General features: G+C 35.2%; 1 protein-coding gene across 5 annotated transcripts in view; it reads right to left on the reverse strand.

Moving 5' to 3' along the window:
- The window catches only part of Pdk1 (pyruvate dehydrogenase kinase, isozyme 1), a 35,613-nt gene that overhangs the window by 11,791 nt on the left and 3,636 nt on the right, over positions 1 to 20,186 (reverse strand). For all 5 annotated transcript variants that reach the window (XM_005393211.2, XM_005393210.2, XM_005393209.2 and 2 more), the window contains exons 3-8: positions 18,102 to 18,173; positions 15,957 to 16,141; positions 15,589 to 15,678; positions 14,512 to 14,589; positions 12,509 to 12,585; positions 10,096 to 10,194 (exon numbers count right to left, since the gene is read on the reverse strand). In XM_005393211.2, coding sequence (XP_005393268.1) covers positions 10,096 to 10,194; positions 12,509 to 12,585; positions 14,512 to 14,589; positions 15,589 to 15,678; positions 15,957 to 16,141; positions 18,102 to 18,173 — 601 coding nt within the window. The remainder of the gene's footprint in view (positions 1 to 10,095; positions 10,195 to 12,508; positions 12,586 to 14,511; positions 14,590 to 15,588; positions 15,679 to 15,956; positions 16,142 to 18,101; positions 18,174 to 20,186) is intronic.

Here is a 20,186-nt window from a genome sequence, read left to right on the forward strand (position 1 = left end):
TCTAAGGAAGAGAAAGAATGCAAGATTTTCACATGTAAAGAGGGTGGAGCTGGGGATATAGCTCAGTGGCATAAGTGCCTGCCTAGCAACTGCAAACGCTGCATAGCGAGACCTTGTCTCAAAAAGACCAAAAAAAAAAAAAAAAAAAAAAAAGGTGATGTTCACCAGACCTTGGCTGTGAGGAGCAGGAGCCATGGCTCAATGGGTGGAGGCACCATTCAGTACAGACAGGGTTTCTACAGTGGCTTCTGGGACAGTCTTCAAACCCTAACATGACTTTCTATTCTACTTTAGACAGTTTGACTGAGATATAATTTACCTACTATACAACTTACACATTTAAAGTACAGTATACAACTTGATGGTTTTTAATATATTCACAGATATGTGGACTCACTACCACAGTCAATGTTAGACTATTTTCATCACCTTCTATAGAACCCTAATCTGCTTTCTGTACCTATATATTTGTTCCTGTATATTCTGAACATTTTAGTATATGAATGGATCATATCCTACATAGTCTTTTGCAGCTGGCTTCTTTCATGTAGAATGTTTTCAATGTTATAACATCCATCTTATAGCATATATCAATACTTTAATCTTTTTATGGTCAAACGATGTTCCATTGTATGAATGAACCAAATTTTGTTTACCTATTCATTAGTTGATAGATATCTGTCTTGTTTATTTGGCTATAATGACAGTGGTAATAAAAACGTTCATGTATAAGCTTTTGCTTGAGTATGTTTTCATTCCTTTGGAGGGAAAATGTAATAGTGGAATTGTTGGGTTATTATGAACATTTTCTTTACACAAAATGGACAAAGTCCCTAAGCAAAACCAGCCCATCACCACAGAAGGGATCTATGCTGAATGCCTGCGGGCTCAATAAACCTGGATCCATGGGATGATGGAGGACGCAGGCAATGGAAGGTAGCAACAGATCAGCATGTTAAAGTCCACCAACACACAAGAGGAAAATATGCAAGAAAGCAGACGCAGCAGCGAGACATAAGCGTCAAAGTGGAAGATATGGGACTTATTCTGAATCAAGTAAATCTCAGTGGGCCAGTAGCTGACATAATCAAAAAATAAAAACATAGTGTTTAGGTTAAAAGAAGTGACACACATAGTCTCATTACTTTGATAGCAAACAGACAGTATGGTGTGTATTTATTTCTTTGTGCCTCACCATCACTCTTAAATGAGCAGTAAGGAACAACAACAACAAAAAAAAAACTCAGAGGAAACAGTACAATTGGACAAATTAATTTTTTAAAAAATTAATATCCTCAGAGCAATAATATAAAAGCTGAACAGAATATTATGAAAAGGGATAATTAAAATAAGAGTTCTTGGAAATTTATAATAAGATAGTGCAAATAAAAATTCAATAGATGGTCTAGGAATTTAAAGTCACAGAACAGAATAAAAAGTTACAGATTAAAAAACAGAATAAAAAGATAAGAGAAAACAAAGGATGATTTCACGAAGCCCAACATCCTTCTGATGTAACAACCAGAAAGAGAATAAAACAGTGGGAAGGAAATAAGGGACACCTTAAAGGGCCCAGCCCAGTAGGTAAGGAAAGATCAGTCAAATCATAGCACTATGTCAGAATATCACCTATAAAAACATCTTAAGAACTTCAATTAAGGGGGGCTGGGGATTTAGCTCAGCGGCACAGTGCCTGCCTGGCAAGTGCAAGGTTGTGAGTTTGATTTCTGGTACTGGAAAAACAAAAACAAAAACAAAAGAACTTCAACTAAGGGGTTGGGGATATAGCTCAGTGGCATAAGCTCTTGCCTGGTGAGCCTGAGGTCATGAGTTCGACTCCGGGTACCAAAAAAAAAAAAAAAAAAAAAAGAACTTCAATTAAACAAAGCCAGACACCTAAAACTGCTACAGTATACAAAGAAGAGTGGTAATAAACGTAAGTGTTCACAAGGAATAGCCTGAGTGTCATTAGCAAATAACAGAAAGAACCTCTAAAAGGTCTCTTCTCTAACAAAGCATCGAGAAAAAGGTAAAAATCATCAGAATCAGCTTTGTCAGAATTCAAAATTAACCAGATTCACAGCTATTTGGAAAGTACTTATTCAAGAAAAACTATTGAATATCTGTAAGACCTATGTGCTTTGTGGTATCTTAATTCTGTTTTCATCCTTCGCCCCTCCTCAATCTCATGCCATCAGTGTGAAACTAAGTATCTAGTCACTGGGACGGCTATTTGGTCCAGACTCCTAAGCCTCCCAGTTAAAAAGTCACATACCTACCCCCATCCCTGGAAACATCTGTCAAGTCAATTAGAAGGGATGGATTAATTTGAAGGCTGCCTGAGGCAATGGACAAGCTAAGGCAAATGATATTGCTAACCTAAGTGCTTAACAGGAAAAGGGAGGGAATGAGATGGTCATAGGGGTTTTGAAAAGCTCAGATATCTTGAGAATCTAGGCCATACTCATGTCCAGGGCTATAGTCAAGTTCAGGACAGACCTGAGAAGACCCTCAACCAGTGATGGTAAACCTTTTAGAGTTTTCAATGATATAAACAGCCCACGGCAGCATGCATATCATAGGTTAGCCACCACTGCCTTAAACTCTCCATTCTAACTAGCACTGAGGCTCTGTGCAAGCAGAATCTATCTAAATGGGAAAGCAGAGTTGTCAACTGCCTGGCTGAGTGCTGAAGGTCTGCTCCTGTCTGCACAATCCCTTGGCAAAGGCTGGGAGACTTACTGGCTCCAAGCATTTAAGGAAATCTCAGCCTAATCATAAACTGACCTCTAGCTGAAAGAGTACAGACTTTAGTGGCCACACACACAAAATATGGACTTACTGAATCAGTTCAAATTATGAGATATGGAGACAGATAAGGAAGTTCAGTCCATAAATGAAGGGGGATTCAATCAGTAAAAAAGCTATATTTGAGGTAATTCAGATTAAGTAAATAAAGACTTTAAAATAGCTATTTTAAAGTATGTTCAAAGAACGAAAGGAAATTTGAGGATGACATCTTACTGAATAGAGAATAGAATGATATAACAATAAAAGATACATATCTCAGAGCCCCACTGGATGCCTTACACTACAGAGCACGCTGGTACTCCACCACTTTGAAACACATCAAATTTGGTACTTGATGCATTTCCACATGAAAATTTTGTCCCTATACTCACCATTTGTTTGCTACTTGAAGCACCAGCTAGAACTTGCCAGTGCTGACTGCCTTGTGACTTGTTACCCTTTCCAGTCAAAATATTTTGTTTGGTTTTCGGTATTTATCATACCTCCTGGAACCAGTTAATGAAAACACTGAGGTACTACTATATATAGTAGTTATTCCCATATGCCACGCAGCACTGCCACACAGTATGAAAATTAATCTGTCCTTCCAGGTTTCATGCCCTGGTGCTTCATTTACATCACTACTCTGGCACCTTGGGCCATTACTAAGATAAGGACTACTGGAACAGAAGGACTGCCACACTGCAACATCTGATCTGATGCACAAGACAGATACTTAGTGAGTACAGGTGAGTAGTGTCTGTATACAGCATGGATGTGCTGGACAAAGGGATGATGCATTTTCTGGGCATGTGGGTTAGGCTGGTCCAGGAAGGGAAGGATGGTGTGAGCTCGCATCATGATATTCAGAATAACATGTGATTTAAAACTTACAGATTGTTTACTTCTGGAATCTGCCATTTAATAATCTCAGACCACAACTGACCACAGGTAACTAAAATTGTAGAAAATGAAATGACACAGTTATCATACTGCATTTAAAAAGTAGAAATTATATATAAAAGAACCAAATCAAAATTCTGGTGCTGAAAAGTACAATAACTCAAATGAGAAGTTTACCACAGGGGCTCAACAGATCTGAGCATGCAGATGAAAGAATCAGTGACAACCAAGATAAATCAACTGACAGTATTTAGTCTCAAGCAAAAACAGAAAGCACTAGACTGTAAACTGAATCCACACTAAGAGATTAAAGAGCACCAAAGAAAGTGATTGCACAAGTAAATACAAAAGATAGAATATGTGTGTTTTATTTGTAACTTTTTTCTCCAGATTTAAGTCAACTGTATATAGAGCAGTGGTGACAAACTATGGCACATGCGCCACAGTGGGTTGTTTGTTATCAATGAAAACTTTAAAAGGTTTGCCATAACTGATATACAGCAATAATTATGAATCTGTGTAGAATGGCATACAATGTATAAATACACGACAATAACAGCACAAAGAATGGGAGGACAAACAAATGTACATAGAAGCAAAGTCTGTATATACTACTGATGTTATGCTGGCACAATCTGAACTACTGTTATAAATTAAGGGGTTAATTGTAATCTCTAAGACAAACACTTCAATTAAAGGCAAACATTAACAGAGTGGATTTTTAAAAATTTATATACTGTCAAGAAGAGATGCACTGTAGATTCAAAGATGCAAACATGTTTAAAATAAAAGTTTGAAGGATGCATCATGAAAACAGAAATCAAAGAGAGCTAGGGTGGTTACAGTAATTCAGATGAAATATACTTTCAGACAAAGAAGGCCATTTTATAATAATACAAGGTCATTACAGCAGAAAGTATAACAATTAGAAACACATGCACTGAAAAGAGCTCATAAATACACAAAATAAAAACCAACAAAATTGAAAGGAAAAATAGATAATAACATTTGGATTCACCAACCCCATATTTTCGACAATGGATACAACTAGACAAAAGATCAATAAGGAAACAGAAGACATGAAAATACTATAAATCAATAAAGCCCAATGGTTATATACAGAACACTATACCAAAACACAGCAGAGCATATATTTTTGTTAAGTAAACATGAAACATTCACCAAGACAGACCATATGTCAGGCCATTGGACAAACCTTGGCAAATGTAAAAGGACTGAAATCATATAAATATGTTTCCAACCACAATGGTAGGAAATTAGAAATTAATAATAGAAGAAAATGTGAGGAATTCACAAATAGTGGCAATTAAACAAATCTCCAAAATAACCAGTGGTCCAACAGGAAATCACAAAGAAAATTACAAAATACTTCAAGATGGCTGAAAATGAAAACAAAACAGAAAAAAGGGCTTATAAAAGGCTAGGAGAATAGCTCAGTGGTAGAACACGGTTAAGCTTAACACAGACAAGGTCCTGCATTCCATCCCCCGCACAAACAAAATAAAACAAAACAAAACCGGCGGGGCATGGGGGCATATGCCTGTGTTATGGTTTATGTCTGGGTGTCCCCCCAAAGCCTCATGTGGCCATGGGGCAGGCCTTTACAGTTTGACTGATTATGGGTGTGAGAGCTACACCTGCCCTGGGGTGGATAGTTTACATCTGTAAGGGAGAGGAAGAGGGTGCTTCTGGCCATTTCCTCCCTTGTGTGTGTTTGTTGCTTTGCTGTGTTCTGCCGCCATGAGCTACAGCCCTCTGCCATGTGCCACTCTGCCTTGTAACTTGCCAAGTACAGACTGAAACCTCCACAAACTGTAAGCAAAATAAACCTTTCCTTCCTTAATTTTGGGCATCAGGTATTTTGTCCCAGCAATGAGAGAAAAGTAACCAAGACAGCCTGTAATCCCAGCACTCAGGAGGCTGAAGCATGAGGATAGTTGAGAGTTCAAGGCCAGCTGGGCAACAAAATGAGTTCAAGGCCAGCCTGAACTTTTGAAACCCTGTCTCAAAAAGAAAAAATAAATAAATAAACAACAACAAAAAAAACCCTTCTAAAACAAAGAAAGCAATGTTTCCAGGAGAGTTTACAGCTGTAAGATATCTCAAATGCATAAACTAAAGTAAGAAATTAGAAAAAGAGCAAACACTAAAATAAGTAGGAGGGAGGAAAAAAAGATGGTGGAAATTTATAAAACAGAATAGAAAATGACAGAAATCAATGAAGTTAAAAGGTAGTTCTCTGAAAAGATTAACAAAATTGACAAATCTTTAACTGTACTAACCAAAAAAAAGGAGAAAACTCAAATTAATAAAATTAGTAATAAAAGGTGATTATTGGTGACAATAATGTACTGGATTTACAGAACAAGAAATTATTTGGGGGGGCTGGGGATTTAGCTCAGCAGCAAAGTGCCTGCCTGGCAAGTGCAAGGTCATGAGTTTGATTCCTGGTACCGGAAGAAAAGACAAAAAAAGGAAAAAAAAGAAAAAGAAATGATTTTTGAATGACTTCATCATAAAGAAATGAATGTTTGAGGTGACACATATGCTTACTTGAATTTAAACATGATATAATTTATACATGTATCAAAACACTATGAAACATCCTATTAATGTGTACAATTTAATGTATTGTTAAAAATTTTTTAAAAGCAAGAGTGAAAGTGAGGACATCACTATTAATCTTACACAAATAAAAAAGATTATTAATGAATACTATGAATAACTGTATACAATAATTAGTTAATGAAATGGACAAATTCCTAGAAAGACACACGCTAAAATAAATGACTTAGGATAAAGCAGAACATTCAAACACATTGATAACAAATCTATTTATATCTAAAAATATCTATCTATAAGTCAAATATTTAACAAATAAAGAGAATGAACTAGTAACTGAAAATCTCACAAAGATAAGCTCAGGCCCAGAAGGCTTCCCTGAGGTATCCACCAAACACTGAAAGCAGAAACCCTTCCAAATGCAAAACAGGATTCACTCGCTAAGGCCAGTGTTTCCCTAATACCAAAATCAAACATATCACAAGAAACAAAAGCTACACACCAATAAACATACCTTATAAATATCAATGTAAAAATCCTCAACAAACCAACATAGACCTTATAAAAGTGAGATTATCCCTAAGATGCAATGTTACTCAACAAACAAAATCAATATAATACTCAATTAATAAATAACAAAAGACACACAATCATCTCAATCTTTGCCAAAAAAGCACTTGACAAAACTCAACATTCTTTCACGATAAAACACTCAATAAACAGAACAGGCAAATTCCCTCAACCTGATAAAGAGTAACTGAAGAACCCATAGTTAATAGGCTTAAGAGAAGACTAAAAACTTTCTCCTAGAATCAAGAAAAAAAACAAAGATGTCTCTTACCACTTACTTCTCCTAAATATTGTACTAAAGATTCTAGCTACACTATTTAGGCAAGATAAGAAAATCTAGACTGTAAAAGAAAAAGTAGAATTATTTCTATTTGCAGAGGACATGTGCACAGAAAATCTTAACTAATCCACAAAAAAAATTATTAGAATAAGCAAAGCTCAACAAAGATGTAGAATACAAGGTCAGTGTGCAAAAAATAAATGATATTCTTATACACTAGCAATGTATGATCTGAAAATGGATTTAAGGAAACAATTCTATTTCTAATAGCATCAAAAAGAATAAAAATACTTAGGGAAAAGTTTATAAATGATATGTAAGACTATACAGTAAAAGTCACAAATGCTGTTGACAAAATTTTTAAAAGTCCAAGTAAGAGGAAAGAAGAACAATATGGTGATACTTCCAAAAATTAATGCCCATCAGAGTTCTAGCTGATGTTTTTATAGAAATTAACAGGCTGATCCTGGACGTCAAATGAAAATACAAGTAACCCACAACAGCCAGAACACTCTTGAAAAAGAAAAAAAAGAATCAAGTTGAAAGACACATACTTAACCAATTTCTAAACTTAGAGCTACCATAATCAAGACAGGAATAAGTACTAGTGTAAGGAGAGACAAGATTAATGAAACAGAATTGAGAACCTGGAAATAAACCTTATATATTTATGAGCAATGGATCTTTGACAATGGTGACAAGACAATTCAATGAGAAAAGAATAATTTTTCCACAAATGGGGACTGCTGGATACCCACATGCAAAAGAATAAAGATGGACCTCCATTTTGAGCCATATATATAAATTAACTCAAAATGGATCAAAAACCTAAATGTCAGAAGTAAAACTATGACCTCAGAAGGAAACATAGGCATAAGTTTTTGACACTTTTGAGCAGACAGTGATTTCTTAGCTATGACACTAAAAGTACAAGCAATAAAAAAAAACAGAACTGGACTTTTTCAAAAATAAAAACTTTGTGCTTTAAAAGGCACTGTCAAGACCCCTTGGGCCACACACCCTGCAAAAAGTAAAAAGAAATTCACTGAATAGAATACACTTGCAGGGGCTGGGGACTTAGCTCAGCGGCAAAAGCACCTGCCTGGCAAGTGCAAGGTCGTGAGTTCGGTTCCCGGTACCGGAGAAAAACCAAAAAAAAAAAAAAACACTTGCAAAACATATATCTCATTAGGGACTAGTATCCACTAAGTGTATGTATAAATATGAATATATACAAACATATGTCATATGCATACATATACAGTAAATATAAAGAGAGAATTATTATGGCTCAAATATCAAGAGACAAATAGCTCACAACTGTGCAAGGAATCTTAATTCACATCTCCTTAAAAAAAAATATATTTAGAAAAGGCCAATTAGTAAGTGAAAAGACAGACAATATCAGCCTAGTATTAGAGTAATGTGAATCAAAACCCACAATCACATACCAATGCACACCCACAAAAATGTCTATAATAAAAAAGAGAGAATTAGAAGTGCTGAAAAGGATGTGGAAAAACTAGAAAATTTATATATTGATAATACAATGCAAAAGGATGCAGTCAACTTAGTGAATAATTTTAAAGTTCCTCAAATGTTAAACAGCTACACGCTGTTTAGCAGTTCAATTCCTACATATATCCCTAAGAGGACAGAAATTTATGCTCACACAAAAACTTAAATGTGTTCATAGCAATGTTACTCACAATAACCAAAAAATAAAAACAAAGGAAATGCCCATAAATTGAAGTGTATAACCACAATGTTATATGCATCTAACAGAATATTATTATCCACAAAAAGAAATGAACTATTATACATGCTATAACATTACACTAAATGGAAAGAGTCACAAAAGATATACTGCAGTTATATAAAATTGTATTCAGATGAAATGCCCAGAACAGGGATATCCACAGAGAGAAAGCAGATTAGTGGTTGCCAAGGGCTGTGAAGAGGGAAAAATAGGGAGTAACTATTGATGGGTTTTGAAATATTTCTGGAGAGTGATAAAAATGTTCTAAAATTAGACAGTAGTAATGGTTGCACAACTCTGTAAAATACTAAAAACCACTGAATTGCCTGTTTTTAAGAAATGGAATAGCAGTAGGTGTTTTCAAAATTCTGCAAGATTTTCAACCTATAAATCTATGTGTAAACTTTAATACTAGGAAAATAGTGAGTGGAACAGTGCATGGAAAAACATGGCGCTTGGGGGTGGGGTGGGAGGAGGGGAACACATGCTCTATTGGACACCTCAGGTGCTTTAATTCCTCAGCTTCTATTTAGAGAAAGCTAACATTTGCTATCTGAAATGTGAAAATGTCAAAAATAGCAATATTAGAAGACTACTCAGAAGACCTTAACTACCACAAGACACAATCAAAGGATTATCTCTAAGAAGTAACAGTCATAAATGGACAGGAACCAACAAATTTGATTTTTATTTTCTTTTCTTTATTTGATTATTTTAAGAAGAGAAACACCACTATATTTTTAAAAGAAACTGCCATGGGCAGTCAAAGGGTGGATTTCACAACCCATGGCATATATTCCCGGTGTGACTCAAAGCTGATCACTTAGTTCCCTCACCAAACTGAAGATAAAATTACTTGTACTCCTAACTAAGGAGCTGTTATGAGAAGCGAGATAAAGTAAAAGTAAATGGAAAAGTAATGTTTAAAAATGAGAAACTATTTAGTCTCTTCATCACACTGCAAATATTCAAATATTTCACTTATCATAGTGGCTGTTCAGGATTATTTTTGAATTGTCTGGCTCAGGATTTACTTGGATTAGGGACCAAAATAGAAACAGACTCTGGAGATAATTCCATAACCTGCCACATAAATGAAGCAATGTATTTATATATTAGAGACTAGCTCTCTTTCCCCTGAGAATTGTCTTCTAGAAATTATATATGTGGTTATCCATGAATGCCTGTACATTAGCTTAAAAAAGTTTACCTTCACAGTCAAATCCTCATTACCCAGTGTGACATGAACTTGAATAGGGGGATAAACACCTTTGTCAGCATGGTGTTCCATAGTTGCTCTCATTGCATTCTGAAATATATTAGAGTTATGTTAAAAATAACTTTTTAAAGAAAGAAATTAATTATAATTTTCAAATATATACGCATTATGGGAATTTAAGTATTTCAAAAATTTGAAGAAAAATGCTAAAGAATCATAATTCTTATAACCATATTTAAAGAGTTATGAGTAAGAATTGAGACAATGGAGGAGGACTGAGGGATGTGGTATACTGATTTAGAGTCCAACTAAATTCTGCCTGTTTTCCAAAAGTAAACTTCTAAACATTGGTAACAGTACTTAAAGTATTAAAGCAAAAAAATTCTGTCACTTTACAATTTTGATAATGGACAAAACTTATGTTGAAAATGTAATCTTCAGCTCTATTTTTAAAGAATCAGATTATGATAAAGTTCTTCAAGAAAAAAATTTTTCCATGCGGTACTAATAGCAATGGACTTATGATCATTTATGCTAACTTGTAACTAACAATATTTACATTTTAAAACTATTCTGACCAACTTCCAAAGGATATGTGGTGTGCGAAGGCAACATACTGTAAGCATTAAACAATAACAGGACACACAGCACTGGAGTAGAAGCAAAGACTAGATGCAACTACTAGGGAGTGTACATACAGCTCAGCGTTAAGAGCACTTGCCAGCACGAGCGAGGCTCTAGGTTCCATCCCAGCACTATTTTAAAAAAAGGAACTAAAAAAGGCAAAAGTCAGGACTGAATCTGGAAACAAGAGTGTGGCCCTGGCACATCACTCAAGACTGAACAGACCCAACAAGGAGTCTGCATCATTTCTACCAAAGCAGTTTAAAGTCAGGCTCCAAAGGCAAGCCACTCTTACAAAGGTTATGCAAAATATGTTAAAGATTATGGAACATTTTTATTTGCCACTACAGGGCACAAGGCCTTTATGTGATTGGAATTTTAAGGAAAAAATTAGTTTTAACACTTTAAATTCAATCACTATTTAATCATTTTGACAGATTTTTGAAGATGTTAGATGGATTTTTGCCATCTTAGAATAGTAATAGCATTCTTAACTCTTGTTTTTTTGAGGTATTCAGTCAGTTTCAGTGTATTTCTCATTTATACTGTTAGATGGAAAGCCATCTCTTCTTTCTTCTAATTTGCTGCTGGCTGAAGACACAATAAATAAAATATGACTCTACAGGTTTCTAATTTAGGGCAGTTGTTTTCAGCCAAATGGACCTATGCCACTCATCACCCCACCAGCAAACATCATTAGAAGGAAAAAAAAAACAAATATTCTCAACAATATCTACATAATTTTATTTAGTTTTCAAAAAATGTCATAAAGAGCAGATATAATGCAGAAGCCCTGTAAATTTATATGAATGACTTTCTTAAAACAAAAGAAGGCAGTTTTATCAATGGGGCCCACGGGTAAAAAGGTAGAAATCATTCCTTTAAATATGTTTATAAAAATACCACAACTTTTTTGAGCACCTGTAATGGGTTACTGCTGTTTCAGACATTTAGTACATTATTCCCAATTTTTTTTTTTTTTTGAAACAGGGTCTCCCTGTACAGTTCAGGTTGGCCTTGAGCTCACTTTGTAGCCCAGGCTGGTCTCGAACTTACAATGATCCTCCTGCCTCAGCCTCCCGAGTGCTAGGGTTATAGGCGTGTGCCACCACACCTGGCTTCCAATTTTTTTTTTTGAGAGAGGTTCTCACTATGTAGTCCAAGCTAGCCTCGAACTCATAGAAATCCTCCTGTCTCAGCCTCCTGAGTGCTGAGATTACAGGCATGCACCACCATACCCACCTTCAATCTTTATAAATAACCCTGGGTAGTTAGTTTCCTTACAGAAAAGGAAACTAAGGTTCTGAGGGATTCAGTAACTTGCCCAAAGTCACATACATACTGACACAAGTGAGACTCAAACACAGGTCAAAGCTTTTGTGACTTCAAAGCCTGACTTCATCCAGGTGTAGTGGTGCTTCAAACCCAGCACTCTGGGAGACAAAAGCAGGAGGATTGGGAATCTCAGCCCAGCCTGAGTAACTCTGTCACACAGTAAGGCCCTGTCTCAAAATGAAAGATTTAAAAAGGGTTGGGGATGTAGCTCAGTGCAAAGGGCCTGGGTTCAATCCCAGCCCTGTGGGGTGCAGTGGGGTGGAAGCCTGAACTCAGCACATGGAGGTGTCCAACCATACTGATGAAAGGCTGTTCTGCAGCAGCGTGACATGATAGGGCATGAAACAGCATGTTCTAATGAAACAGAACCCAAGGAATATCTGACTTTCCAGATTCCTATCCTCAGAAGGGACTGATAAAGGTTATGTAATACTATTTTACAAACCTTGAAAAGTTCAAACACCATGTGATAGAGATGGGATGGTACATAAACCACTTGTATTGGCTGTCCTGGTGATTTTGCTACAGAGCAGAAGAGAAAAATATGAAAGTACAGAGAGATGTGCGTAAAGCATTTTTAAGAATAAATTGTGTAGTGATGAAAAGAAAACATTAACTATGGAAGGCAGTATTATTTGGAAGAACTGCTATACCATTTCTTTACTGTGCTAGTGTTTGAACCCCACACTCATAAACATTTATAATTGAGAAAGACCAGAGCCTGTGATCATTTCTCATAATCCGGCATGACAATTTAAGCAACACATCCTCCCATCCTTCTCTATAATGTTAAGTCTTTTTACAGGATACTCAACATTGATTGAATCTTATTTCCCAAAGACAAGTCTTAAAGTCTATAAATCAGTCTCATTCACATTAACACATTTTTTTAAAACAGCCAATTTCTGCATATTTCACCTAGATGGAATATTGTCTATTTTTATTTCAGTTCAAGAAAATTTAGCCAGTGTGGTGGCACACCCTGGTAGTCCCAGCACTTAAGAGGCTGATGCAAAAGGATCACTGTAAGCTCAACGCCAGCCTAACTACACAGTGAGACCCTGTCTCAAAATAAAAAAACAAAAAAATTTTAAACTAGCATCAGTTTCTCAAGGGATACTAATTCTATATTCAAACATTTACTAGACATTTACTAGACTCCACTGGGAGTGGGGAATGGTAGGCTGTGTGCATGTAGAATAGATCTACAGCATAGCAAAGGGATGAGACTCATCATACTTCAGAATAATTTAACCAATAAATCAATACTAAATTCGACCAATAAATCAGACTCTCCTCTGAATAAACTCCCTCTTGGGACCACAAATGGGACTACTGGAAAATGCCCATAGCAGCTCATGTTCCCAAACTACCACCCGTGCATTGTGATTCTTTTTAGAATTTCTATTTTCACTGGTAGTTTCTACTGCTCTTTAACTATAAAGTCCTAAATACAGCTTAGTAAAAGCTTCTTTGTAATTTTATTCTTCCACCAACTTTTTAAAATGTCTTCTTAGCCAGGGAGGTTGGTGTATGCCTCTAATCCCAGCACTCTAAGAGGCAGAGGCAGAACTACAAATTTAAGCCCAACCTGGGACACTTAGTAATTTAGCAAGACCCTGCCCCAAAATTTAAAAAATAAAAATAAAACAGGCTGGAGATGGGCTCAACTCCAGGTACTCATCCCCACCTTAACCTCTGATATCTTAATCTCTGTGAAACTACCATACCTCTAGGAGAAACAATAAGACTCATCAATCGCCTTTCTAGACATCTAAAACCTTTTTTATTCAAAAGGCACTAGTCAGAGTGAAAAGATAACTAGGGAAATAGATCCTCAAAAAGATGAGGATCTATTTTCTTTACTCTTTTACATCTCCAGTCTTTTCATTCCTTATCAATAAAAAATGACTTACAACTCAGGAAATAGAAAAAAGGGTAAGCCTTACATTACTGAAGTATACATAAAAGTTGAACAATTTTAACGAGGTATGGGGACACACGCCTCTAATTCCAGCACTCAAAAGGCTGAGGCAGGAGGATTGGTGTGAGTTCGAGGTCAGCCTGGGCTACATAGTGAGTTAAAAACCAGCCCAAACGGCATAGTGAGACCCTGTCTCAAAAAAAAAGTCAAGTTCCTTACCATCATTTTTTCTGTGACTATCCAGAAAATTAAAATTAAGCAAAGAATAAGCATTATCAATTAAAAATAAGGAAAATGGAACAGAAAAAGTTTTTTGTAAGGACTCCAATTAAATTATATACATATAATTTGAGTCTTTATGAAAAAAATATATTTAAAAAACGTAATTGCTCTTCTTTAGCATTAATGTCCTCTGAAGAAGTTGATGAAAATGTCCTTTCCTATCAAAACAAATCTAAGTTCTCTTATGATTTCTTTTCAGGTAGTCATAATACCAGTCATTGAGGAAAAGACATCAAGCTTACCATTTAGTTCTTCAAGTTCTAGTTCAGGAGAGTTAATATAATACAAATCACACAGACGCCTAGCATTTTCATAGCCATCTAGTGTGAATTAAAACAAACAAAAAAAGCATTAAACAAATGTACTTCTGCTTCATGTGTTGAGATAGAGATAGTATTGACAAATAAAAATTTAAAACTCCCTATAGAAGAAAATATACTTCAATGATCTTAGTCTGAGGCAGGTCTTTCTAAAAATAACAGGATAACGGCTAATAGCCTAATAACAAGAAAAATGAAAGATTATAACTATAAAAAATTAAAAACATTACATGGGAAAAGATACCATAAACATGTCAAAAGAAAAACAGCTGGCTAAAGAAAATATATATAAAAATACTGAGAGATACACTGAAATTTTTTTAAAGTATTTATTAATTAAAAATTTTCAATGCATTTGAATGTTTTTAATTCTAGGAATCTGCCTTATAAAATACTAGTAATAACCAGCATATACTTAAGGATGTTCACTACAGTGTTGTTGGTAACAGAAACAAAAAGAAAATAAACTAAGTGTGCGTCAGTGGAGAATAGATTAATACATACTGATATACTCTACACAGCCACTAAAAAACTTGCCATTATATTCAAATGTACTGACATGGCAAGATGTCTGCAAACTTGTATAAAGCACTCATTTTCTAAAAACAAAAAAATGTAATAACAATTTGTACGTGTATATCTACATGTGGTATAAACAAAAAAAAAGTGTGAAAAGATGTAAATCAAACTGTTATGAATTATTGCTTAAGAAAAATAAGCCAAAAACTGTGATTAGAAACTGGAGTGTAGAGATGAATTTTTTAAGTGAACAGACAGTCCAAAACTATCACAAAACTTTTCCTAATATAGAATTTTATCAATAAAGCATTCACCTTATACATACTGCACAATTCATGTTATAAAGGGCTTTTCAAACCCATATATTTGTTCCTCACATTTCATCTCATTATATACATAGTAGTACAAATAGTTGTTTGAATCACAAGAAACAACACTCCACAGTTCTGATTTCCTTTTAGAAAGGAGAAATATGTTTACCTTTAATAACTTCAACTACATCACAGTTTGGATTTATGCTGCCAATGTGTTTTCGATGAGATGGACTTCCTTTTCCCCCAAACAATAAGGCTAGTAAAAGATAAAGAACATAAAATGAATCCACCTGTCATTTCCAGATATATTATTTCTCCAAATGGTGCCAAATAGAACAATTGTTTTCCTTAAGCATAAATATGTCATTTTTATGTTCAATAAAAATACTCCTTTGTACCAGCAGTCTATTTATTTTTCTTAATAAGCAAGAAAAAAAAAACACTAAATGTTCTCTCTAAAGGGAAATTTTCTAAATAAATTTAAAATACATCAACATTTTAGTTATCTTTCTCTCTTGATTTTAGAACACTTACAGTGCTGATTGAGTAACATTCTAATTGAAATGCGACTCATGTAGAACCGATCCAAAAAGTACTGAACATTCTGGATGGTGACAGGATCTACCCCAAAGCTCTCCTTGTATTCAATCACACCCTGGGCCATGGTGGGAATGACATCATTGTGTCGGTTTCGGATTCGTATCACAGTATCTGTAAAGCTAAACAAACCTGTTTGTACAAAGAGCCAAATATTTTGACAAGAGAACTTAATACTAAAATATAAGCTTAATCAAGCTTAAAAGACAAGCCCCTGTCTCAATAAAATGAACATCACTGCATGTCTTCTGTGTACTTAAATATACTTCATATCATACAATATGCCAAGGTATAAGGACCTCTGAAATAAAACTTTCAAAATTTAATTTTTAGACTCCTAAAAGTAAGGCTGCCACACAACAAAATCATAAATATGTTAAGAGTTTCCTTTAGCCATTTTCAATCAAGGCCATCTCAGCACTCACTCTGAGGAAGGCATTCCAGGGACATCCTGCGTAAGAGAAGGTAGAACGCTGGCTTCTAGGGAAAACATGCTCCGTAAGGAGTAAAGATGAGTAAGACAATAAAGCCTGTCTGCTTTGGAACAGAGAGAAAGCACCCTTAGAACAGAAAAGTAACAAAAGAACACTAATTTCATTCATCCTGTAAGTTTACAAACTGGCAGAAGAAAAGTGTCCACTTTATTAAAAGAAAAAATTTCAAATCAGACTGCCTTCCCATTTCTGTCACTAGGTAGACACTGGATGATTAATTTAAGGAACCAAAAAAAAAGAGGAAACAAGCCTTAGTTATGAAAAAACTGGTCTCTTCACATACCAATCAGAATTTGGACTTCCAAATGAGTACTCTCCCAGGTAAGAGTTAGTATCCTGAGGTCTATTAACTTATTCCAATGTTTTCACTACTCAAAACATTTCTGGAATTCCTACTTTGTAATTACCTTCTAAACCAAACTGTTAAAGCAAAATGCAAACAACAAAATTCCTCGAAAACAACAAATTTATAATTCTAGTCCCTCTTTATTTCATCTCTTAAAAAAATGATTATTCTACATGACTGATCACTTTATTTTCTAGGTTCAGCTTTGAGTGACTGTTTTTAGAATATTCTATCACTTCTACAGAGGGTTCTAATATTTACTTTTAAGTAAGGATGCTTCAGTCCAAATTCTAATCTTGCCTCTTGCTAGCTACATGACCTCAAGACACTTATTCTCTTTGTGCACAAATGCATTACCTCAGTTGTTATTTTAATCATTAGACAACGTCACTCATGTACAGTCTGCTCCACACCCATGTCCAGAATAAACTCTGACATACATTATTTTCAGACCAAAACTATGTTTAAAAAATGAAGTGTTGTCACTCCCTTTAAAGACAGTCCAATAGATAGGTGACATTCTACGGACAAGAGCTGACCTTTCTGTTGTGAGCAACATTCACTGGAATAAGTAGGTAACTGCCTGAGGTGACCACTTGGTCTTATCAATTCAGTATGCTGATTATGAAATTATGTTGTATTATATACTTTACCTTACAGATCACAGGTGATAGAAATCCACTGTCATGTTTTTATAGCCCTTCAGTGTAACAAAAGGACCGTAATTAGTTGCCAATCTTTTAAAATTGAGACTTTCACATTAAAAATCTAGACTTGGAGCTTTCTCTAAGAACAGAAAAACTGATGACTTGTGCAGTATTTCCATATGGAAATGACTAACAGGAGCTGAGGGTGGCTCTCTGATGAAGAGACACATACTCCCCAGGTTTACAATTCAAGTGGTGTTCTTGTCACCTGTAGATTCTCATGGATCATCACACTTGAACTTTGCCTTACAGTAAAAAGGATCATGAAACATTTATATAAATACATCTACTACCATTTCCTTAAAGTAGTGGAAGTTTAAAAACTAATCAATTTCTGTAATGTGGTCAAATAGCAGGTTTAAGTTTAATACATTTACATTTTTATATAATGCTTAAAAGATACAAAAATTCTGTTGAGGATAATAACCCTATTCAGCTTAATACACTTAATTTTTATATAATGTTTAGAAAAGTATAATTTTATATAATGCTTAAACTAGTAATACTGTTCAGAATGGTAAGCTAACGTACTTACTCATAAATAGTTTTAGCATCTTCAGCACTTTTATCCTTAAAATCAAGAAGCTCTTGAAGACTCTGGATATACCTAAGATACAAATCCAAAGGTTAACTTTGTTCTTTTGTATTCCAAAAGTTTAATACTGTGAAAATTAACTCAAAGGTTATTTTAAACAGTTTATAATTTTAAATTTAGAATACTGCTACAAATTAGCAGTTGAAGCAGGATTGTTTTGCTTTTTTTTTGAGACAGGGTCTCACACAATGTAGTGCAAGCTGGTCTTGAACTCATGGCAATCTTTCTGCCTAAGCCTCCAGAGAGTAAGGTAGGATTTTTTTTTTTTTTTTTGGTTTTTCTCCGGTACCGGGAACCGAACTCACGACCTTGCACTTGCCAGGCAGGCGCGTTGCCACTGAGCTAAATCCCCAGCCCCAAGGTAGGATTTTTATAGCCATTTATTTTTAAGCAAAATCTTGGGCACAAGGCAGTAGAAGTACATTTTTTTCCTTTAAAAGTACAGGTCAGCCAGGTGTGGTGGTGCATGCCTGTAATCCCAGCACTTGGGAGGCTGAGGCACGAGGATCACTGTGAGTTCGAGGCCAGCCTAGGCTACAAAGTGAGCACAAGGCCAGCCTGAACTGCATAGCAAGACCCTGTCTCAAAAAGACAAAAATAAACAAATAAGCAAAAGTATAGGTCAAATATGATGTAGGAGTTTTAAACTCTTTATCCTAAACTAGTTTTTAAATCTTTAAAACTCTACTATATTTTATGGTATAAATAATGATTACTATGAAAATTCAATCTGTCACCACTGCATCATCTTAGACAAACGACTTTCTCAGTCTTAGTAAAATGAGGAGGCCACTCCACCAGGCTCTAAGACTCTAAATTTAATCTCTCATATCCATAATCCTAGCAGAGAGGGAAGTGAGGGGGCAGGAGGATCATGAGTTTGAGCCATGCTTCAGCAACTTAATGATTCAGCAAGACTCTATCTCAAAAATGTTAAAAGTGGAAGGATTTGCAAAAGTTTGTACCTTAAAAGCATAGTTTTACATGTTTATGTCTAGTCAATGAAGATTTATTGAAAACCTGCAATCTATCATATGGTTCTTTTAAACAGAACTGAATAAAAGTACAATAATCATGAAAATGTAGGTGTTCAGTACCTTACAATCCAAGGTGGCAAAGCGCAACAAAAGAACTTCTGCTGTACACTATTTTCAGGACAAAATCACGTTTAAAAACATGAAGTTTTGCCACTCCCTTTAAAGACAATCCAATAAATGTGTAACATTCCGATGTAACAACCCAAGGTAACAAAAACAACAAAAGGCCAAGTGACTTTCTCAAGGTTATCCAGCCACTACAGGGTCCAGAGCTAAAAATTCTGAACCACTGAGTTACCCTCTTAAACAGTTGCCTAACTCTTCCCTAGCTAGTTAGTCTGTAAGCACTTTATCTACCACTGTCCTAACTGATTGGGCATAAAGGACCAATGAAAGTAATTTTAAAATCTGTAAAGTCACATGTTGGTTTGAAAAGCTATTTCTGACAAGCAGTATGTCTCCCTGCATTTCAAGTCAAGTGACTCTAGTAGCTGTGGTTCTACTTTAACCATTAACAGTCTCTTCAGAGGCAAGAAAAAGTATGCTCTGCTCTTTAAGAAATACTTCTGAATACTTATCCTGTACTAGGCAAGACCAGATTTTTTAAAACACCATATGCTATTTACAATTTTAACAAACTGGAAAAAATATCCTCAGAAAATTGTGTTTTCTTTTTTATATTCCATCAATCTCCAAAACAATGCCTCTCACCTTTGCCACATTTGTAATTGCTCCACACTTGGACTAGATAGCATCTGATTATCATACATGTACAGTCATACTACTTCTTTTGCTCATTTTTTAAACTGATGTTAGAACAGCTTCTCTCACAAACTCTACCACCCACAAAAGGAAAAGTACATCTCCATGAATCATAATTAGAAAATGTCTTCTAGTAAAATACGTCCACATAAGACTTAATTCTGAACAGCTTTTTTCTTTTACTTTATAGCGCTTAAAAGAATACTTCTTTTTTTTGTTGTTTTTG

This window comes from Chinchilla lanigera, unplaced genomic scaffold (assembly GCF_000276665.1).
Source record: "Chinchilla lanigera isolate Chin_1 unplaced genomic scaffold, ChiLan1.0 scaffold00048, whole genome shotgun sequence".
Classification (NCBI taxonomy): domain Eukaryota; kingdom Metazoa; phylum Chordata; class Mammalia; order Rodentia; family Chinchillidae; genus Chinchilla; species Chinchilla lanigera.